The sequence below is a fragment of the Heliconius melpomene genome, chromosome 13 (genome assembly GCF_056956725.1).
Source record: "Heliconius melpomene rosina isolate 202511_hmr_F chromosome 13, ASM5695672v1, whole genome shotgun sequence".
Lineage (NCBI taxonomy): Eukaryota > Metazoa > Arthropoda > Insecta > Lepidoptera > Nymphalidae > Heliconius > Heliconius melpomene.
The window spans coordinates 2,636,838-2,659,909 of NC_140401.1; the positions used below are offsets into that span (position 1 = coordinate 2,636,838).

At 32.7% G+C, this 23,072-nt stretch overlaps 3 protein-coding genes across 11 annotated transcripts in view; 1 reads left to right on the plus strand and 2 right to left on the minus strand.

The window, feature by feature from the left end:
• Positions 1 to 636: 636 nt before the first annotated feature.
• On the minus strand, positions 637 to 5,289 carry disp (RND transporter family member dispatched). The gene has a single exon (XM_085195836.1). The coding sequence runs from the start codon at positions 5,064 to 5,066 to the stop codon at positions 1,731 to 1,733; it is 3,336 nt and encodes a 1,111-aa protein (XP_085051962.1). The 5' UTR covers positions 5,067 to 5,289; the 3' UTR covers positions 637 to 1,730.
• Positions 5,290 to 5,932: 643 nt separating this feature from the next.
• On the plus strand, positions 5,933 to 8,558 carry VhaPPA1-1 (Vacuolar H[+] ATPase PPA1 subunit 1). Its single transcript, XM_085195941.1, has 2 exons — positions 5,933 to 6,751; positions 7,373 to 8,558. The coding sequence occupies exon 1, from the start codon at positions 6,103 to 6,105 to the stop codon at positions 6,718 to 6,720; it is 618 nt and encodes a 205-aa protein (XP_085052067.1). The 5' UTR covers positions 5,933 to 6,102; the 3' UTR covers positions 6,721 to 6,751; positions 7,373 to 8,558.
• Positions 8,559 to 9,130: 572 nt separating this feature from the next.
• The window catches only part of stan (Protocadherin-like wing polarity protein stan), a 144,096-nt gene continuing 130,154 nt past the window's right edge, over positions 9,131 to 23,072 (minus strand). For 2 of the 9 annotated variants that reach the window (XM_085195932.1, XM_085195927.1), the window contains exons 33-56: positions 22,836 to 22,978; positions 22,332 to 22,515; positions 21,881 to 21,973; positions 21,659 to 21,768; positions 21,143 to 21,352; positions 20,570 to 20,756; positions 19,941 to 20,237; positions 19,525 to 19,752; positions 18,903 to 19,341; positions 18,316 to 18,457; positions 17,798 to 18,019; positions 17,150 to 17,370; positions 16,869 to 17,015; positions 16,381 to 16,587; positions 15,957 to 16,049; positions 15,607 to 15,723; positions 15,161 to 15,279; positions 14,820 to 14,996; positions 14,634 to 14,735; positions 14,180 to 14,402; positions 13,398 to 13,810; positions 13,077 to 13,142; positions 12,747 to 12,801; positions 9,131 to 10,628 (exon numbers count right to left, since the gene is read on the minus strand). In XM_085195932.1, the coding sequence (XP_085052058.1) occupies positions 10,589 to 10,628; positions 12,747 to 12,801; positions 13,077 to 13,142; positions 13,398 to 13,810; positions 14,180 to 14,402; positions 14,634 to 14,735; positions 14,820 to 14,996; positions 15,161 to 15,279; positions 15,607 to 15,723; positions 15,957 to 16,049; positions 16,381 to 16,587; positions 16,869 to 17,015; positions 17,150 to 17,370; positions 17,798 to 18,019; positions 18,316 to 18,457; positions 18,903 to 19,341; positions 19,525 to 19,752; positions 19,941 to 20,237; positions 20,570 to 20,756; positions 21,143 to 21,352; positions 21,659 to 21,768; positions 21,881 to 21,973; positions 22,332 to 22,515; positions 22,836 to 22,978 (4,235 nt within the window). In that variant the 3' untranslated portion in view covers positions 9,131 to 10,588. Of the gene's footprint in view, positions 10,629 to 11,876; positions 11,966 to 12,746; positions 12,802 to 13,076; positions 13,143 to 13,397; positions 13,811 to 14,179; positions 14,403 to 14,633; positions 14,736 to 14,819; positions 14,997 to 15,160; positions 15,280 to 15,606; positions 15,724 to 15,956; positions 16,050 to 16,380; positions 16,588 to 16,868; positions 17,016 to 17,149; positions 17,371 to 17,797; positions 18,020 to 18,315; positions 18,458 to 18,902; positions 19,342 to 19,524; positions 19,753 to 19,940; positions 20,238 to 20,569; positions 20,757 to 21,142; positions 21,353 to 21,658; positions 21,769 to 21,880; positions 21,974 to 22,331; positions 22,516 to 22,835; positions 22,979 to 23,072 lie in introns of all 9 variants that reach the window. The other 7 variants (XM_085195933.1, XM_085195931.1, XR_014878629.1 and 4 more) reach the window with 6 other exon arrangements.

The following is a 23,072-nucleotide window of genomic DNA, read 5'->3' on the forward strand; positions in this document are numbered from 1 at the left end:
TTTAAGAAAGCAAAATATTCCTTGCTTGGATAAAAAGAAGTTTTTTAAAATCAGTTTCACGCTATGCCGCACACAGCAGGGTAGGCAGAGGGAGTGTTAAGACATTCCGTTTCCTACTTTCTGCCTAAAACCGGAGGCATTGCTTGTTGAGTGACGGAACTTAACAGCGCGCTTTGCCACTACACCAGAGCGAAGAAATGAAAATATAAGTATAAACATTAAGTTGAAGGAAGAAGTATGTAATTGAAAATGTGTTTCATTTTAGGATTTTTGAGTAGATGTATCGGAACTAAATATTGCGATTTTACTGCAACTACAAGTTTGTGACTCGCCTGGATATTAAGAAGTTAACTGATCGAGCGAATACGAACTCAAAATGACTGTATATCGACGATCACTATGTATGAAACGACACATTTGCTGAGTAACGCGTTTGAGGCATTTATTTATGCACTAGTAGGTGGCCGATCCAATAAACTGTATTATTTATCTATTATTTGTTACATTTTTTGCTGATGCTATTATTTATTGGGTGACAAATTAAGTCTTATCGTAACTGCACTTATTTGTATGTGTTCCGTTCGTTCAAAACTTACATTTGGTCAAAGAAAATATATTGTATGAATAAATACACAGTTTTATAAAAATTAACATTTTATTTTTACACCTTTTTAAATATTGTGAAGTAATTAAGTACACATTAAACTAAAGAACAAGATCCGTGTCTACATACTCGTATATTAACATCAATATAACAGTTTTCTTACACTGTAAATGCAAATAATACATAAGTATTTAATTATTTTCAATATGATCAGTTTTAAATATATAACAATTAGGTACAATATAGTCCTAACAAAAATATCTTATTAATTTTTCACATGGATCGATTTTTTGTTTTAAGTTATTACATACAAATACTTTCAGTTATAATACAATTTGTGCAATGAATTATTAAAATATATCATAATTTACAATATATGTATAACATTTTCGGCCCATTTGTGAACGTCACTTAATAGCTAAGTTGAAGATTCCCATTAATTTAAATCTAAGTTTCATTCGAGCGTACCTACACTGTCATTTAGCAAGAACAACAACCTCATGGGAGAGTGACAATGAAAGTATGTTTATCACATAAGTCAAGAATTATAAACAATTTTGCTATTAAATAAACTTGTAATATTTACAATTAAATAGGTTACATTTATTTATAGTAAATTCCTTAATAATATATTATACGTTATACAAAATTTCGTAAGTCATCCAAGATTCAATGTCACTCCCTATGGTACAACATAATTTACCCTACAAACAATTATCCGGACTTTTTAAAAATAATATTATATATAATATGTGCAAATTGACATCAATCTTATCTTAAATTACTTAAAGGCTCAAGATAGCCTCACTCTATCGAACGAAAACGCCGGGCTTACAGAATTAAACAACATAACACATTTGTTAACAGTGTCCAAGCTCGTTTAGGTCTTCCTATCGTATTGTCGTGTGAACTAGTATTTGATAGTTATTGTCACGATAAACATTTCTAAATTTTGGATTTTCCATAGATTTCAATTAATTTCTTAAATATTGAAAGTTAACCATAAAATGTTAAGTAACAAATAGAAAATATAAAGCAATATAAATAATACTGTTAAAATAAAATGAAAATAATACTTCAAAAATGAGCGTTTTGCTCTGCTTAATAAACTATTAAGTCTAAGATTTCAGTCGTTATTTAAGTCAACAGATGGTTTTTTCTCAATTTTATTCGAGTTTTCATACTCGTCGTGAATTACAACAGTCGTTGCACTAATACTAGAAGGGCTGTGGGAGTGGGTGATGTTTGTTCGGTTGCTATCTGCTAAATGCTCTAGTTCATGACTTTCTAAATTAGGAACAACAGAACAAATAGAGCTTACACGCGAAACTGATTTTCTCTCTTCCGTCGGCGTGTCTCTAGAGGATTTTTGACCGAAAGTATTTAGTAACGCACAAAGGAAAAAAGTTGCATAGATCCAACTAACTGACATAATTAATGCCAAAAATGTGCCTATTTGGTAATACGGGAGGAGGTTTGAGCGTAGTAAGAATATTCCAGCAAAACCAGTGGTTAACGCCGCGGCCGCAGTTGGCCCTGATGACGCCGACAGAGCAAATTTAACCCTAGTAGATTTAGTGCCGCTAGCATTTGTAAAACTTAGAGCATAATGTAAACTAAAATCTACAGCCAATCCCGCCGAAGTCGATATTGCAACACTCTCAAGTATATTTAACTTCCATCCACTCAAAACTAATATAGCTATTGTAACAGTTGATGAAAAAATCATTGCTAATAGTGCACTAAAACTAACAATACAACTAAACGTCGAGGGTATTAAGACTATGAACCCTAAACCAGCTGAAAGTATCATCGCTATCACAGTGCCACTAGCTAAAGTTCCTTGGAGATCATAAAATTGAAGATCTGAAAGGAACCACCCACATTTCAAGCCCGAAGGTGCATTACCTAATTCCTTTCTTGTCCAGTTTTCGACTTGAATGAAAAACTCATTTATTTCCCTATAAGACATTGAATATGGTACAACACTATCAAATTCCACAACCAAAGCTGCTACGCTAGGTGGATGAGCGGTCCGTAAAAATTTGGGCCCCGCAACACCTGGCAAGAAGAGTTCACGAGGTGTTTGATAAAGAGATTCCATTGCCTTAATAATACAAAAGTCAAACACTTCCTTCTTATATGGAAATTGTGATGATTCGCAACAAGGCGTCCTGTTTATCTTGTCGATATTATCTATACATCGACGGCTCATGTACATTTTAAAACTTTCAATAAAACAATTCGGTAACAATGGACCCATCATTTGCTGATAAAATGGTTGTGTTTTTATTTTGGAGCAGAATTCTAATAACCAAGCCTGAGATTTTGGATTTGATATACTAAATTTATCATCTAGAATCAATTTACCTTTTGAAAATGGGTCCATGTGATTACCATTATCTATAGCTTTTATTCCCCATATCCACCTGAGAGGCATTTTGCTTCCAATTCCTATATCATTGCTGAATCTTTCAAACAGGAATTTTTCTCTGTAGTAAATATCATACTGTTCAAAAGGATGGGACGTTTGAAATAGTTGAAATTGCTTGGAGTCAGGCAGCTGAAGACCAGGATAGTAAAATACCACTACAAAACTGCCAATTCCAATAGCACCCAAAATCAGTAATAAACAAATATGCAACCTCATTACACAAGTGATAATAAATCTGTTAAGAATAACCTTGATATCCTCACCAATTTCATTAATAGTCTTATTAATTGCGCCTAACATGATTTTTTTATTTATACATAGTTTTACATCTAATATAAATACTGATACTGGTAACCAAGTTACCATAAGTATAAAGTTAACTAATACTGCTGTGCCTGCAAAAACACTAAAACAATTAATGGCTGGAATGTAACTCACATAAGAAGCAAAAAATGCTACTGCAGTAGTCAAGGAAGTAACAAAGATAGGTACGACAGTGTGCTTCAAGGTTTCCTCCAATATCTGCACAAGTATTGTTTCTCCTGCACTCGAAATATTTTTAATATCAGTCAGTCCATTTTCATCACTTACTACATTATCTCTAATCAACTGTTTACTTATCATTTTCCAAACTTTAACATAAAGAAATGCATCATCAGCTCCAATTCCTATTACCACAACTATCACTAATAAATTCATAAATGGAAAAAACTCCAAATTGAAAACATAAATATAGAGAAAATATGCTACACCTATAGAATAAGTGATAGCAGTAAACAGCAATAATGTTAGGAGTAATGACTTAGTATATATCCAGACACACATAAAGACGAAAAGGCCTCCGAGGCCTATTAACCAGGTATCTTCGATTATCCATAGGTCAAATAAAGCATTTTTTAAGCCCAAATCCATAGCTGGTAAAGTAAGTGTGTCATATATTAAGTCAGAGTCTTGCAATCTCATGTAATATGGCATTATAGTACTGCTAGTCGGCAAAGGTAAAAATATCATAACATTTTTTACAAAACTTTGAGTAAAGATAGGTGGAGCAAAGGCATCAGAGTCTATTATATAAAATAACAAATTGTAAACTGCATCATACTGACTGCAATATTTTGGAACTCTACACCTGTCCCTTTCACATGAAGCCATTAGGGTAAAATTATGAAAATATCCTGCACATTTTTTTAAAATATTCACCACATTTTTAACATCATCCCTAGTTAAATTTTCACAAGAGTTCTTACTAGATATTAAAGCTATATAGTTTGGCACACTCCATATGGGGCAGCAAATATCTTCTGCGTGAGCAGACCTTTGGCACAGATTATAGAAATCTTCCTCACCCAAATCAATTAGCAAAGACTGCAATTGACACATTTTAATTACATTTTCAAAAGAAAGCATAGATTCATTTTGAGTAGAAGTAACCACCAAATGAGCATAGTCTGCAGCTGGTGCACCACAAACACCTGAAGCATAATTGTGATGCGTAAACTCTGGATACTTATCCATATTTTTAAGTGATTTCCATTGCTTTCTGGTGTGATTTTTAATATATATTACATCTTCATTCTCAATAGAAACATTTTTGCCATATCCCCAATGTACATGATCTAAGGTAGTGTTTGCATCTGGTGAACTGTATAAAGTCTTTGCAAAGGTGTTATTATTGACTTTTTTCTTTTTATGATGTTGTTTTTTTGTATGTTTGTGACCAGATCTTGCTTTGCTTGGTTTTATTTTATTGTTATAATAGGATTCATTCATACGTAACTGATCTTCTATTTCTTTAGGATTTACAGCTAGCCTTTTGGAAGGTCTTGTCTCATCGATAAGGTTATCCCAAGCAATAAAGCGGTGAGCTAAAGTTGTTCCTCTAGTTTCAAAACCTACTACAGGGTCGGAAAATGAAGGCAACTCGTGGCATACTAGCGGAATGACTGTGAGGACTGTAGATGTTACAACTATAGTGAAGAGGAGAAAATAAGAATAACGAACAATAAACCTGGCATAAGCAGACAACATTTTTAGTCCTTGACTTCATTGATCTCATATTTAGTTGCCTAATCCATTGTATAATCATGTGAGATTTGGTCATGTCCTCCAGTTAAAGCTGTGTTTGTATATAAAACGAGCTACAACGATTACATTTTTAAGAACATTTAGATTAATTTGCACAAATATTTATCACAAAAGTGACAAAAACCATGGTTTTTAAAAATAGAAATACAAATGTCACTGTCAAATTTCAAAGTTAGTTTAGTTGCCAATTGCTATTCTTATATTTTTATCTCGTGCAACATTGTTATTTGTTAGCTAGTGCTCAAATTGAACTCAAGTGTTCTTCAGTACAGTATTAAATTTAGTTTTTAATTACTCAAAAAAAGTATTATGATTTAAATTATATATAATATCCTATCCGTTCTCCACTTTGCGCAAATTCCACATACATGACAAAATTTTAATATTCTGCGGCAATATTACAATATTATCATATTTGTAATTTTTTTAGTTTCATGGTGTGTTCTACTTATAACATGGTAGCCAGAGAGATCCTACTGTTAAGTCACTTCGTTTCCCATTTTCCACAGAATTCTGGGAATTCATTGCGTGCTGAGTAGCGGAACTCCATGATGCGCTTTGCCTTGACACTGGAGTGGGAATCGAACTCATAACCTCTTGCGTTTACAGTCACGCGCTTGTTTCCTTGCACCACGACTGGCCTCCTTGTTACTTATTAATTAATCTTATTATACTGAGAATCCAATGTAGAATATTAAAAACCTGCAATACTTTATATTTTGAACTTTAGTGACAAAATCGAGTTTTTTATGAAGATATTCGAAACAATTTGTCACCTCTATGGTTCCACATTATTGATCTCTATGGGGATAATGTGATATGTGTACGAGGGCAACACTTTTCTTGTCTCTGACATCTTGTGATCACAAGACTTCTCCGTTTTGAGTTTTCTGTCAAGGTAGAAATTGGAGAAAAAAAGGCCGTCCCTTTTGGGATTCTCTGGTTTAAGAACTCCAATTGATTCAAAAACACCACCAAGATGAGATACTTCTTGACTTACCTGTTTGTGCTGCTGTTGTCGCTTGCCATACCCATATTTTCGTTATACTATCTACTGACTGGAAAGGGTGAGCAGATAAGTTTCGGATGGTTCCTCGAGAATACATCCCCCTACATGTGGGGCACCCTGGGCATTGCGTTTGCGGTCTCTTTCTCAGTAGTGGGCGCTGCGATGGGCATTCATACAACTGGAGTGAGCATAGTAGGTGGTGGTGTCAAAGCTCCAAGAATCAAGACCAAGAATTTAATCTCTGTTATTTTCTGTGAAGCTGTGGCCATTTATGGACTAATTACGGCTATCGTGTTATCTGGTATGCTTGAACAGTACAAAGAGCCATTCTTGGATATATCAATCAAGCAACAAAACTGGATGGCTGGCTATGTGATGTTCGGTGCTGGTCTGGCTGTCGGACTCGTGAACTTGTTTTGCGGTATCGCCGTAGGTATTGTGGGTTCAGGTGCCGCTCTCGCCGATGCTGCCAATGCTGCCCTTTTCGTAAAGATCCTAATTGTAGAAATCTTTGGATCAGCCATAGGGTTGTTTGGCCTTATTGTAGGTATCTACATGACATCAAAAGTCAAAATGGGCAACCAGTAACTTAAGAAGAAAATTATACTTGAAATTAAGTGTGAGTATATAAATATCGATTCATTTATTTCATTATCCTAGTATATAGTTTTTTATCATTATTCAATATCACTTTTAAAAAATATAATATTACGTTATTTATAACTTAAGGTGAAGTGGCATTAATGAAATACTGTACAGTTTTTGCTATAATTCATAGTTCATACTTAGGCCATTGTGGTACAGTGGGACAGCATCTTAAAGAAAATGCTGTGGTTGTGGATTCAGTCTCCACTCTAAGAGAATGATTGTAATTAAATTATTTTCATTCCCCTGAGTAGGGATTGCACTCTCAACCATTGTATTAACAGAGAAGTCAATATGGGCATAGAAAAGATTAGATGAATCGCAGAATAGTGTACCATTAATTTTTTTATAACATAAGGAGAAGACTGAAAAGTTTTTATGTTAATTTGAAACTAATAATGTTTTCATTTGGTACTTTAACATTAATTCAATTTTGGTATGACAATCATCACTTCCATGTGACCACTGAAGGCTAGACTCACCTTGGAAATATATATCTAGATACAAATACTGCACATGTATCCCACTCAACCACGATGGCCGCAATTCATAATATGTTATCAAAAAATTGATTTTATGATTTCTTATTTTTCAGTGTTCAAAAGCACTGGACCACTCTGCCCAGACCTTGACCTCGACCACCTGCCGCAACCAGTGCAGTGCTAATTAATATATACCCAACAAGCAACTAAGCTTTCAAGTTTTCAATAAGTGTTGGACTTAAATATTTCTGAATTTTTGTTTTATTTTATGTAACTATACTGTTTTTTTGACTACTACTGCTCAAAAATATCTTCTTCTTAGCACTATTTTTTATTTAAATTCGTTTAATTATGCTTTTATATACCCTGTATGTATTTTTTTTGTATTATCAAGTTTCAATAAAATGCTGATTAAATAGGAAAATATCCTTAGACATTGTGCTAAAATAAAATTATATACTGTAAGGTTATGCCGTGCTAAGAACTAGATATTTTTACTGTTTTGTTTTGGAGTGTTTTTAGACTTGTAACCGATAGATATGAATGTCTAACCATATCACAGTGTCCTAACTTAACTGACTACATATATAGTGCATTTAAGATTTCATCATTTACTATTTCTTAATGTTACAAAGTAACAAATTAATGCATATTTTACATAATGCATGTATGTATGTAGTCACTTTGTATAAGGCTTAAACATTCCATGAAATGTTAATACAACATTTGTGAAAGCTTTGATTGGTAAATAGCCTGTATATAATAAATGACACTTTATAAAGTAAATATATTTTTCCTATCAACCATTCACTAAAAAACAACTTGTGTTGTTTCATTAAATATAAGACCAATCATGTTTGTCTGTTTACATAAAATTATTTCAATATTTTAATAAATACTAATTACGTAAAATGATCTTTTAAAGTGTCAGTAGTCATTTATGGTCGCCTAAAATATTTCAATAACATTTATTATTATCTTTTGAAAGTTGATGTCTATTTTATATGAAATTTCAATTTGTAAATATTAGTTTGCTTCCTTATATTTAAAAAAATACACACTAATTTATTATATATATGTAAATTCATATCCATATTAACTTAAATTAGGTGTTATATGATTGCCGTACATTGTAAACGAATATATTACGATTCAGCACAAAGTGTGCAATAATTTATGGAACAAAATGTCTTAAAGTATTATTGTGTCAGCCTAAGTACTATACTGATGCGTCTATAAGTTAAACATTTGTGCAAATGTAGATATTATGTATGTTGATGAATAAATAGCTAAAAGTTTTATCTGTTATTTACTGCCTTTGGTGTTTAATATCCTTTATATTAAGTAAGTTAAGCACTAGTTTTGGAATATTTAATAGTTGGATAGAAGTTTAAAGCAATATGTACACAAATTAATATGTTATACTCATTTTGAGTAACTTTGAATTATATGTACTTGCTGGCTTGTTTGAATATTTATTTTTTACCATAATCTTATTTAATTTGAGGGGGGAGCGATTTCCTAATATTTGATTCTAGTTAATTTTAAAATTTTAAGCCAAAGGTCTGAACACTTATTACTTACAATCTATTAATAATAACAAGCAAAGATAATGTATACGTAGCCTATAAGTACATATCTATCTACCTATTTATTTTTTATATGGATGTGCGAAATAAAAAAACACGATATGTGACAAATTTGCATTATCTATTACTTAAATTTTCTGTAGGTACCTATAGTTATTTTAAATTGAAGATGGCAATAAATTAATATTATGATTTCGAATTCGCCGTGATTCCTTTGCTAATAAATAAACTATAACTAAAATATGGATATATTTTTTTAAATGTAAATAAAACACCAATAAATCAGCAATAAAACATTTTATTTTAATATAAAACAGTTCAGATGCTACATTTGTACTGCTACTATAGTCTATACAAAGTATTTGAAAGGGAATGTGTAAAGTATCTATCACAAAGCGGAATGTAATACAATTTTTAAATAAAATTATAATTACCAAATAGCAATTTAAATATTTGTGATAAGCATCAAAGCAGAATATACATAATATGTATTATTTCCGTGTGCTTAGTTAATTTTATTTTTATTCCGGAAAATTCTTTCAAATTCAAATGACATATATATATTAATCGTAATTTAATGTCACAATTATGCATAACTGATTAATTTATTAATTTATACTAATGAACATAAAGAAAGGAAAAAAAAAATTATCCAAGAAACGTTGGAGATATAAAACTCATTTAAATATGGCATAAATTAAGGGATATTCGAGTAAAGCTTTCAACTCCCTATAAATATAACTTAACATTAATACAAAGTGTAAAAGTCAATTTATTTACAAAATAGGTGGACTCTTCGTTAAAACGCTCAAACACACAACACTCTTGACAGTAAGTAGGTACTCGAACTATTTACAATGCAAATATTAATCTAAATACTATAACCTCTATGAATTGAATAGAATTCATTACTTGAATTTTACACAAACACGGGATTACTGAACATTTACTTAGTACATTTAATAAGATTTGGTATTTAATAAAAAAATATTTCACATCTCATAATAAGCTATGTCATATCTATATTTAACTTACTCTATGTACAACTGACTCTGGGTGTCACTTAAGAAATATAATAAAAAGCTATACTATCTAAAGCAGTCTAATTTGCAAAAATATTCTATTTATACTATACTAATAGACATTATTAATTTTTTTAAATATTGTATAATCACAATAATGAATGTTTAGCTCAAGTACATTTCACTATTGATACGTAAACTATTAGTGACTAAATTTCAAGTTCCAGTTAAGTCATTTATATGATGTTTATGCACGTAACGAAAAGGCATTTTTCAAATAGTCATAATAATATAATAATGACTTTCATAATGTCATAAGTTTGTTTAAAATATATATACTTACATAATACATCAAAAAATAATAGAAATTGAATAACACTTGAGATCTTATTCTAAATAAAATTAAATTGTTAGCCGTTAGTGTGGAGGTGGTTCAAAAACTACTAAAACTAAATTTATTTGTGAAATCGACATCTTAATATAGAAGTGCCATTTTTTGTAATGGCAACATTTAATCTATTTAAAGCATAGACAAAAAACATTTAAAAATACAGCCGTCATTTTACTCTATGGCAGTGAGCGTTGAGATTGAGATGTGACAGTCTTTGCGCCTTGCGGGAATAATTAATGACATAATTATGTGCATTACTTTACAATTAAAAATTAAATAAATTAAATAACTAATTGAGATTCATTGGAAATCTTGTACTATGTAGTCTTAAACCCTCGTTTCTGCGTCGTCTTCAGTAGTAGATTTCCTGTGGAAATAATTTTCTTGTTTAAATGAATATATAAGAATTGAAGTTTAGTACTAGAAACTTCAATTCTTCAATATAACTAATTTATTAAAAAATTTAAAAAAAAAAACAGATTATATATAGAAATATCTAGAACTTAAGAAACTATACTAAGTATAATATAGATTAATATAAAATTAAAAAAACGTTGTAAAGCATACAATAGGTATTTATTTAATTTATTATCTACCCTACGTACATTTTTAATTAAAAGTATATTATCAACTTTGAAATATATTTTACTGTCTACTTTATCTTTCTTACCTTTGATTTATGATATAATGGGGTCTAACATTCTACAATATGTAATTAATTGCTCAAAAGCATGTTATCTACAAAATCGTTGCTTCTTTTGCATAATATATTATATACTCGGATTCATTTATGAATATTGAATGTGGTTTATGTGTATGGAGTATGGAAAGAAGATGGAAAATGATCTTGAAATTTTTGAAAGATTCTTTGTCAAGCTTTTAAAAATGACTTTGATTACACCATTTTATTCGTAAATAGCATAATATAGTATTAGATATAACAATATAGCATTTTTATTTAATCTCAAGTATTTTCTTAATGGTACCTTTAGGTACCTTACCGTACCTTTGTTTCCCTCTACGTTTGAGAATTTACTTTAATAATTTCGATATTTAACACAGCGAAACATAACGTATTTCTATATTGACAATATGCTGAACGCATATAAAAAAACGAACGAATGTGGAAGCTTGCAGGAATGTTATGTCAATTCACACTCTCCATAAGGTTACGTGAGTGTACGGGACTGTAGTGCGAGTACGGGAGTGAAGAAGCGCTCGTCTGTACTAGCCGCGCTCGTTGAGTCGCTGTCACTCAGCTTGTTCCATTGGTTTTTGGACGGGAGTCAAAAGGCTGGAGTCGGTGAAGCGAGGGCATAGTGTAACCTCACACAGAGTGTGCATGAATTATAAAATATTTTACTTTTCAACCCACTACGTTTTTATTGTGTATACTTATAGAGAGGAAATCTGTAAGCGCGTCAACTAACAATACATTTTTTTTAAATAGAGTGACACAACACTTACTTATAGGTACATTTTGTCACCATTAACGTCAACTTTGATAAAGAATCCCAAAATATTTAACAGTGATAAGTGCTTAATCAATCCGAGTACATAATATATATATCTACAATAAATATGCATAATTTCATGCTAATAAATAATGATTTACCTCTTCCCTAAGTTGAGAGATGACAGCATCACCGGTTAGCAAAGCAAAAGATGATTTACAATGAGTGTTTCTCATACAACCGCCACCATCTATGTATAATGTATATGTTAAAAAGTTAATTTAACTTTAATATTCTTAATTGTTGTTTTGTAAGTCAGCGATAATCGGTATTGTTAGTATTTCGCTGATATATTTGTTATTATAATCTTTAATACAAATTACATATAGAAGATTTTAATATGTATAAGGTTAGTATAGTATAATAATATTTCTATATTATTAGTGAGTGTGAAAAAAAGGGAAGATGAGAAGTTTAATTTTTAACAATTTATAGTAAAAACAATTATGTAAGTGATATAATAATGGCCGACACGTTACAGTAATCTTGCTTATATAAAGTCAAGTTTGAAGATAAACATGATAAACAAATCATTTCATGAGATAAATAGGAAAAGATAAATGGTGTGAAAAATATGAAATATGTAACAAGTTCAATTTTAATTAAATATAGAAGATATAAAATTGATGTAATGAGAACTGACATCTTCTTTTTGAATGCATGCAAGATAAGTTCTTCATGCTTTGTAAAGAAAGAAAGTGAAGAAATTAAGGCACTAACACATTAACTGCCAAACTATTTCTAAAGTCATTTTCATATTAGAAACAATAATTGGTATTCTTTTTAATAGTCTAGTATTCTAGTAGAGTAGTTATTCTAGTAGAAGAATTTTATATACCTATATGTGACACTCATTGAAGACTGACTTCTGCATGTTATACAAGGACTAGCTTACATGGCAGTTAACGTATCATTGTAAAGAGAAAACATAGAAGTTAGATAGAAATTTATAAATTAATAAGTTCACTTACTCGCTCGTCTCCCCCATACTCGCTAATGGCGCTACCATTTGTTGTTGGTTTTCACCTGAAAAGATCAACATTAGCATTATGAGAGTCTTTAAACAACTATACAATCGTATTGATTTCAAAAAGCCTTTCCTTAAACTTATTGTAAATTATTTAATAATTTTATATGGTAGGCATAGAGATACAGATAAACAATAAAAGTTTTAATTGGTCGAAGACCAATTGAACCAAAAAAGTGAAACAACAGCAAAAAAATACTGACTCAAACGAAAAGCTAAATAGTACATAAAAGAAAGGAATATTATGGAAAAACAATATCCTACTAGATATTACCTGTACGTTCATTATTAGGACGTTGTGTGGATCGCGTCGCCCGTACATTGGCGTGATCTTCCTCCGCTATTTAAAGCAAACACACAGCAAAAATAAGCAAAATATACATATAATATGCGAAATTAAGTTAAAAGCACACCTAAATTATAATAAAACAAAAGGAAATAAATGAAGAACTCAAAACACTCTAAGTGCAAATGACAACACGTGGGTGAAAAAAAAACCTGTGATTTTTTTACATCAGACAGTAAATTAAAATAAAATCTAAACTTATTAAATTTGCAAAATTGACTTTAAAATAAAAAAATTTACAAAACCTACCTGTATACGGGAACAAGTATTTATCATGCGGATGATGTTTATCCGATCCGTCCGACATCCGATCACTATATTCATAACCCTCCATTTTTCTTTGATAATCATTTTTCAACATCGTAGCTATTCCGGAATCACGGAAATCCCGGGGATTTCCGTAGCCATCATGTTCCCGGGGAGTTACCGTAGAGTCCCGGAAGTCCCGGGATCCATATACATTAGGATCGGGATTTAAATATTTAGTGGGACTGTATCCATAATCTGAAGTTCTTGAAGATAAATAAGTTTTGGAACCGTAAGGGTTTGTTGGTAGTCGGTACATTGTGGGGGAGATTGGATAATTGGGATCGTACGGCATTTGTTTGTCTGTTTCATTTGGCATTACACCGTACATAAGCTCGTCTTCCATGACGCCATATCTGTTGTAATATTTGTTAATATTAATATTTCATACTTTATAACAAACATTATATTGTTATGGTTTATTTATTGTTATCTTAAAATTTTTCTTTTAAAATGCAGTGGTAAATTACACATTTTATTTGTCTCTTTGGAAATGGATCTTCTAGTTGGGTGCGGATTCCATCATAGACATACAAAGTAGAGGCATAACATGTTATGTAGAGGAATTTAATAGCCTACCTTGTCCTACCAGAGCCCGAAATAAAAAATATTAAAAAACACTTTCCCAAATTGGAATCAAATCCTCAACTATCACTCTTATTTGCGAATATATATTTAACATATGATTATATATTAATATAAAAAGAATAAACCAAATAACATACCTATTATCAATCGGTAATCTCGACGCGTCGACACTCGCCACATACGTATCATGGACGTTTTCCAAAATCGATGGTTTTAGTCTATGTCGACTCAATTGATAAACGTCGGATGTTAAATCGGGATTGGGAAGTGGGTTCGGTGAAGGCGTCGCTGGTCCCGGGTTCATAGCCTCTTCGGAACCGGTCTCTTGCGACCAACGGTTGAGATCTGGCCGGTTTTGATCTGCGAATTGTTTTTATTGATTATCCTTAAAATATTACAAATGTGAAAGTTAATTATCATTTTATATTAGGGTATTAGTAAATGAACGGATTTAGATGTACCCTTAGAGTATATAGCTTATACATCAAAATAACACAGGTTACAAATTATGTATAATTAGTTTAATTTTGTTATAATATCTAAGCTCAAGTAGGCGAAGTCGCGTTTGGGTCGTTAGTAGTTTTTTTTTACCTTCTCGAACGTGCGACGGCCATCTTGATGAAATAGCTAGGGGTGCGCCTTCAGTAATGTTGGGTAAGTAATTATTACCCGCGTTGTTTGTTCCTCTATCACCTGTACATATAGAAAGATTATATTAATAATTTTATTACAGGTCAAACACGATATTATTTATTAATTCAATTACAAATTCCTTACGATGAGCAGATGGTGGATGACTGGAACGCCGTGAAGTGTCTTCATCGTCAGAGGAATGGCTAGACGCCAGGTCGAGGCTCCTGGCAGACGCGTCGCTCTCGCTGTCCGTAGCCTCTGTACCTTCGGGCTCAGCGCCATCTTGTGTTTGTGCGCGAGATTTACGACGATGTTGTTCATCTGTATGTATTGTTTATAGAATTGTTTAATTAATATGGTATTTTCATGGCAACGGAATAACAATTATAAAATTTTGAAGGGGTTAAATAAAGGTAATTACAATATTTTAAAAAGGTTTCCCTAAAGAGCTACTTAGTTAATACGAATAATTGTCAATAATTTACCCTCTTTTCTGGTACGTAAAGACGAATCAAATCCTCTCAAGTAAGCCGGCATATCGCTCGCGCTGGTGTTGTAGTTGGACGTGGAAGTGCTCGTGTGACGAAGCTGGCCATCACTACGACTGTTAAGCAAAGTTAAAATTTAAATTTTATATATATTTACAAAATGTATATTCCATAATTTATTAAAAAAAAAATAGTTTTATGATTTACAATAGAATTGTTATATATAATGAAACAAGTGGATAATTTAATCATTCAAAGAAAAATCACTATCATTTAGGTTTTAACCGTGCTACATTTAAAATTCAAATACTATAGAGTTTAGCTATTTAGAGTATATTTATAGTAATAAAATAAATCGATAAAATACTTGCATGTTGCTGTAAAGCTGCATTACAATGAATTTAAAAGATATGTACGAAATCAATATAATACTAATAACTAACCTATAAGGACTAGAACTAGTCTTGGTCGTGGACCGAGATGTGGTAGATGAAGCGGATATGCCAATATTCCGTAACTGTCTTCCAGGTTCTGTACTGCTGTGGTAGGCTAAGGCGGATCTAACAACAGGAAAATAGTTGTTATTACACACAAAGTCAAACAGTAATTCGTTCACTACTCGAGATCGTTACATTGCCTGTCAAGTGGCGGAACTTAACGCCGCTATTTATCTTGTCAGAGATGGGAAAGAAACAGTTTCTTAAGTGGTAATCGAACACACAACCATCACATGAGCCAGAGGCTGTCGCAATGCACCATACCAGTCTTAATTATATACGGTATTTCTATTTACCTGTTTACTTGTGATAAATTTTGTGCGCTAGTACTGATTATGACCGAAGTGTCTGCGAGTGGCACCTTCTTACCCATACATCTCAGTATAGTCCTATAACAAATACAGAGAAGTTAATTACAAAAATCTACTAAATATTTCGTTTTTAAATATTTCAATGTGGCATAAATAAGATTTATTTTTATCTTCACATCTATATAACCAAAGATAAGCTAGTTCGCTGTTTATTTTACATAATATAAAACGAATTTTTCATCTTTAGGATGACCCAAATACAAGATGCCTTAGGGAAATCCTAAAGATGAAATTAAGAATACAATAAAAAGGGTTGAGTACAATAAAAAACTAAATTTAATTTAAATTTAACATTTTTTTTACATATAAATCATTGAAATACGAAACAATTGACTAGAATAACACTCACCTTTTTAAATTATCCCGTACACGTATATTAAAAGCTATATATCCCAAGCAAGCTGCAGCAGCATGTAAGGCTACAGCACCAGCCAGAACTGAACTTAGGACGTTCCGCCTGTCGCCCGCCTCGCTGCCCAGTATGAGGGCACTCGCCCACGCCACGCAGAGGAGAGGGAGGCATATTATACTGACAGCTAGTAGCATTCTGAAATAACTGTTTTGTGTGTATTTTATGGATTTAGAAATGATTATTTATGAAAAACACACGAGCGTGTGTTATGTTGGTAATATTTAGTACATGTAGCGGTATATGGATGTTTAATACTGATTACTAGTGTTAGTATAATAAAGTAACTAATTACCTAGTATGTATTTGCTACAATATCGCTTCTGATTACAATATAACTAGATTATATAAATTAATAGTCAACAGAAGATGATAAGTTTACATTATTCCTTATGGTAACGTAGCCAAGGATTTTAAACAATTCTCACCTTAAATTACCAAATCCTATGACATGATCGCGCACAGTGAAGGCGGCGCGCGTCGCTCCCGCTAGAAACACTACGGCGGCCGCCGCGTACACGCCCGCCGGGATTACTACCCACCATACTACCGCTTCGTGGCAGCTTACCCAGCAACTGAGAAAGGGAGGATTATTGTAGTTTTTTTTCTTTTATAGTTATAGTTTCTTACAGTCGTATCTTTAATATGTTCTAAAAATTATATTCTCTTCTTAAGTGAAGATAAATGAAGATGTGTCGTGTGTACTTACAAGAGCGCGTTCCCGTACTGGTGTTGGTGGTGGGCGGCGGCCAGCGCCAGCAGCACGGCGGGCGCGGCATAGGCCACCGCGAGCTGCGTGAGCAGCGGGCCGTGATTGACGTCGCGTAGCTCACGCACTAGGCGCCGCAGCTGCCACGCGTCACACGCCGCCCACGCCAGCGCGCACACCCACCAGTAGTGCAGCCCCATCGCCGTCAGCTTGCACGCGAACTGCAATGTGGTTGTCAAAGAGACATTGAAAGGAGACTTAGTCTAATAATCGGAACTTGCACCTAGCACCCTGCTAACAGACGGAACCTAGTGTGAAGATACTCCGTTACCCACTTTCCGCCTAATTTTCAAGGCGGACGATTAATCATATAAAAGTAAAATACATCGCTGCTTTAATCTTATTATAGGTACAGCAATATTCAATAGTTAAAGGAAAATTGGGAAAAAATATAGCCTAATCAAAAAAGTAGATAGTAGCATACATACATATACTTGCAATTTGTGTTTTGTCTTAACTCTTGTTAAAATATTATTTTACCTCTTCCATTAGTATTTGTACTTTAAATTTTCGTAAATAAATTTGAAAATCAACCATTTAATAAATTAAAAAAATAAAGGAATATACAAGATTTAACTAATGACTCACCTCATTCTGAACCAACGAAGTCCTAGCTTTCAATGCAATCAAGTACAGCATTTCAGCCATAAATACACAGAAAATCAAATGTTTATGTATAGAATTGGACACTGTCGCCGCGCCGCCTCGCATCATACACAGTGCTACCCACGTCCATACTAACAATGGCAGCGATATACTGAAGCCAGTGTACGAAGTCACTGATTCTAGAAGAGAAGGTTCTGGAATAAACTGTGAACAAAAAAAGGTATTTTTTTAATTCCACTTGAAATATGCTGTGCTGTGCTCTACATATGAATCAAAAACTCAGTAAATCTAATGTTTATGCATAAAATTATATACTGTTGCTGGTCCTCTACTCTAATAACGGTGGTCGGTTTTGGTGGTGTTATTGTACAGATTCCACTACAGGTGGTTCTACAATAAATTGTAAATAACTTATTTTTTAAAGATTTAAATATAGGCACGTTTTGGGTTGTATAAGTCCTACAATTTTTTAAAACAGATAAAAATAAAATAAACTTTACCTCAATATCAACATCGTCGACTAAAACAGCGAATGTAGACAGATGATTGCAAGTACAATTGATAAGCAAAGGTTCGTTAGAATACGGCGACCAATCATAGTCGATTTCAGTGTGGCACCCAACACGGGACCATTCTCCCATTCTGAAAGTAAATATGCAATTGCTATTAATTTTTTTTAACTTTGGAATCGCATATATTAAGATAGTCTTGAGATATGCTTTTATTTAACTTTAATGTAAGATATATGAAATATATTTTTTAATGTTTTTAAAGTGTTAATGCCACACTTAGTTAAAGAAACCCGCTACATTCAAATTTTTATACGATTTTTAAAAATAAGTAAAATATAATTATTCCTTTTATTTTGGGATTGCTGAATAACTAACGTGAGTATTAAGTGCTACTCATTTTAATAACATTGATACAAATATATATATTTTAATAGTATGTTTCCTGTACTTTAATTTTTTTTGATTTTTTTATTGTCAGATGAGTCTGTTACACTCATGTGGTGATTAATTGACAGATTGAATAGAATTTTATAAGAATTTCGATAAATTTATATTAAAATAAAAAAGTGGCATACCCTCTCAAAGTAGACCAATGAACACATTGCGGGTTAGTTCTCGATCCGAACGTCTCCCTATTTATATCCAACCACAATTGCAATCTAATTGGTTTCTTCAATCTAACGCCATTTAAACTTTTATATATCAACTTTTTCTTTACAATGTCCTTAGTTGAATTATCCCTTTTGACATCATTATCCATTACTAACGCCATGACTTTAGGGCCTTCCGAGTTATCTTGTCGTTCAGCAACGTACGAAGAATCGTTCTCTTGGTAATTATCATTTATGTATGGTTTTTCTTGTTTTTTGTAAGCGGGTTGAATTACTACGGGGCCGTGGTTGTCGTTAGCACTTTCATCCTCTGCTTGAGGCCATGTCGGATGTTTGGAATGAACGTTAGGGTTTTGGTTCTCAGTGGAATGTTTCTGTCCTTTGTTGTTGTATATAATTCCTGCTGTGACAGAATAAAATATAACCAATAAAAATCGAAAACATCCACATTTTCTGTGTCATTAGTACAATTTTCATTTAAACTTATGGCATATATTGTTTTTATCTACCTACAGTAATTCGACATGAAAACATTAATTGTTATCAATCTTTAAAATAAATACTATGAATAGTTATAATATATTACCTTCAAAATCACCATTTTCACCCTCCTCACTCTCCTTAGTCTCTCTATACCATACATATTCAGGTACAAACAAGGCGACTTGTAATATCGGAGATCCTATAGTTATATTGACCCCCCAACGTCTACTGACCGATTCGTCCATATGCAAAGGCATTAGTTGAGAAGTATTTCTTGAATATTGGAGATAGGAAAAGACAGCGCGTGATTCGTAATTAGTTTCTAGATTTTCTGTGAAAAGTTAAAGTTGATTTAACATTTAACCTATATTTTATATTAGTTTTTAGTTACACTATATATATATCAAGAAGCATATACAAATCTTTGTATAATAACATTGCGTTTAAATCATTCTTAAATATATAAATAAAGATATGTGCTTACTTATGATTACCACAAAATTAATTTAAGAACTTTACCTTGAGCATTACTAATACCAATTAAATCCAATGGCAGAAGAACTCTTGAGAATTTATCGAACTTATTTTTACTTTTTACGTAATTATTATACTTTGGAAAGGACACAGTAGGGCTTGAAGGTTTCTTGGTTTTTGTTTTAATTCCATAATATCCTGGTGTTTGTAATGGGGAATGTATGAAAGATGATGTATCAGGAAGTACGACTCGCTCAGTGGTATACGATTCCCCATAATGGTTTAGGGTGGTAGGTTCAAAGCCATATATCGATTCCGCTGTTACTATATCGACACCAATCACTGAAAGTATTTAAGACTTATATAGAATTAATTTAAAAATAAATAACACATTTCAGTATTTATTAAGATTATATAGTGATTCACAAAACTATTGTATAAATCCGTCTTTCAACATTATAATCTCAGTTATCTTTATACATTTATTTACTGAAAAACTGATTGGAGTTCCATCATTACTGGAAATAATTTTCATATTTAAATTATATTACTTGAATTTCCCGCTTTGGAAAGGAGCGGTAGAATAGAGCGGAGAAGATGGGACAGAAAGTGAAGAATACTAATACTATCTATCTAAAAATCTAATATAAAGAGTAATACTATCGATATATTACCTAAATCCGATGTAACAATTTCAAAAGGGCTTGTATAGGTGTCGTGTTGACTTTCCGCTAAAACTGCTATATATTTGTCGAATTGTTGCAACAAGTGTTCCACGCCCCGTCCTGTTAGCTCCTTTATGCGATTCCATTCTTTATTGTACTGGTTATTTAGTATTGTGTTTGATGTTCTTATTATATTCTGAAATTTGTATGAATATGTAAAATTACAATAATAATTAGGTATTTATGGTGCAAATAATTTTTTATAATTTTAGATTTTGAAAATAGGTTTATATATACGAGTACGTAAATTAAAATCTATTATATTGGAACTTCGATTGATTCCTAAGTTGGAATTTATCTGATTTAAATCAAAGACGTCATCTTGATGAACTTCTGGAGAAAGTTTTGAACAAACAAACATACATAACCTAAATATAGCCTAAATATACCATCATATTCAAATATTATCCAACTCCAACAATCACAAGCCCATAAACTCCTTTTAAGAAGTTGGTTAATAAAAAAATACAATTTATAAATATCATTTTTTTATTATATTATATTGAATAAACACACACATACCCTAACATAATCCTTATCCTGACTATGAGTTAAATTCAATCCGCCTTGTTTCAGCTCATATTGTATCAGCTCTAACAAGATGCCCTCAGCAACTAGCACGTCTGCTCCGTACAAAGTGGGCGTGTTTGAACACGCGGAGGATAAATCCTCGGCCAAACGTACACCCACGAATGTGTTCACTTGTAACTCTGACGTTTCTATTTTATGTAGCTGTTGACGAATGTATAAATAATATATTTAGGTATGTAAAGCGCGGCGTTAAGCTCCACAATTTATAAGCCATGTCTCGAAAATCACACCGTTCCCCACTTTCTGCCGAATTCTGAAGGCATTGCGTGTTGAGTGGCAGAACTCAACGCCGCGCTTTACCTCGACATCAGAGCGATGAAATGGAAAAATAAACGTAAATATATCTTCACTTCCTCGAGTGGGGATCGAACCCACAATCGTCGCGTTTGTGCCGCTGTGCCACGATGGCCTATTATATAGATGTTATATAAAAAACATAATTCTTACTTGTTTCCTTAATTGATAGAATGTAGAAGTTGTACAATTAAACATATCCGGTTCATTCCAAGGAATCACTCGACTTTCATCACACATACGCGTTGCTTTACCACTGGAACCTTAAATAAAAAAAAATACCTATAGTATAAAGTAATTTAGGTTGTTTAAGATATTGAATAGATTTTTAGATAATAACAATAATTGAAATATAAAGTTTATGTTTAAAATTACCTGTAGGGCAGTCAGTTACAGCTTCAATTCCAAATTTGGTTTGCGGCCACCAAACTCCTCCCGCAAACGATCTCGGGCATCCGTCGTAAATCACTAGCAAGGAAATTGTACGTAAATTAGAAATCATCACGATAACATATCTTAACATCTAAAAGTTTTGAATGTTGCAGTAATAAATTTTTCTATGGGTTATTTAGTGAAATCTTAATTATTGTGATGATCGATACATATTTAAAATGTATACTCAAGACGTATATTTGGACCAGCCTAACTGCTAAATATCCTAATATTTAGTAGCAGTCGTTACAGTCGGTAGGTTTAGTAACAGTCGTTACGTCTGGTGTATATCATACCTTTACAGCCCGCAGTATTGCGATAGTGGTTGTAGTACTGATGGTAGTGGTGATAGTGTTAGTTATAGTGACGGTAGTAGTGGTAGCGTTCATCATACCTGTACAGCCGGCAGCAGGCGTGACCTCAGCGTACAGGTTGGCGCAGGAGTCGCAGGCGCGGCCGATGACGCCGCTGCGGCAGTGGCACTGTCCGGAGCGCGCGCACGACCCGTTGAGGGACCCCGCGGCGTAGCACTGGCACGGGATGCATTCCTCTGAGCCCCCTGGTTGATAATGGTTCTCCTAAAAATGGAATTAAATTTAATTTTAATTATGACTTTTATGAGATATTAGATTCTTTAGAGATTAGATATTAGATTTTATTTTTTAAAAACTGTTAAATATTAAATATTTTCAATTAACTAAACTTTTCAGTACACAATTTAATGTTTATTTTAAATTGTAGACAAATGTTTGATAACGTAATAATTGAAATATATCAATGTACACTATGACTTAAATCCCACCATTCATCCATCCACATTAATTTTGCATAAATCTCAAATATTGTAATTTTATTAACGCGTCTTTTCGTGTGATTGACATATAAAATCCATTCCTACCTTACACCTACAGTCCCCAGTGCGCGCGTCGCAGTGCGGGTGCAGGCCGGGCGCGGCGCACGAGCAAGGCCCACACGTCCCTTTCTTCGCGCCCCACCATCCTCCAGGACACTCTTGGTGACCTTCCGGTATGCAGGTGTCGTCTGGAACATGGGTAGAGTGTATAATGTTAGAAAAATTAATCAAGCAAAGCATCGACATTAGCCTTACAGTGCGAAAAAATAGCTTCACGCCTCC

What these genes read in the sequence shown, in the direction of transcription:
- disp (XM_085195836.1), bottom strand. Translation starts at nt 5,066, where the DNA reads ATGTTGTCTGCTTATGCCAGGTTTATTGTTCGTTATTCTTATTTTCTC.
- VhaPPA1-1 (XM_085195941.1), top strand. Translation starts at nt 6,103, where the DNA reads ATGAGATACTTCTTGACTTACCTGTTTGTGCTGCTGTTGTCGCTTGCC.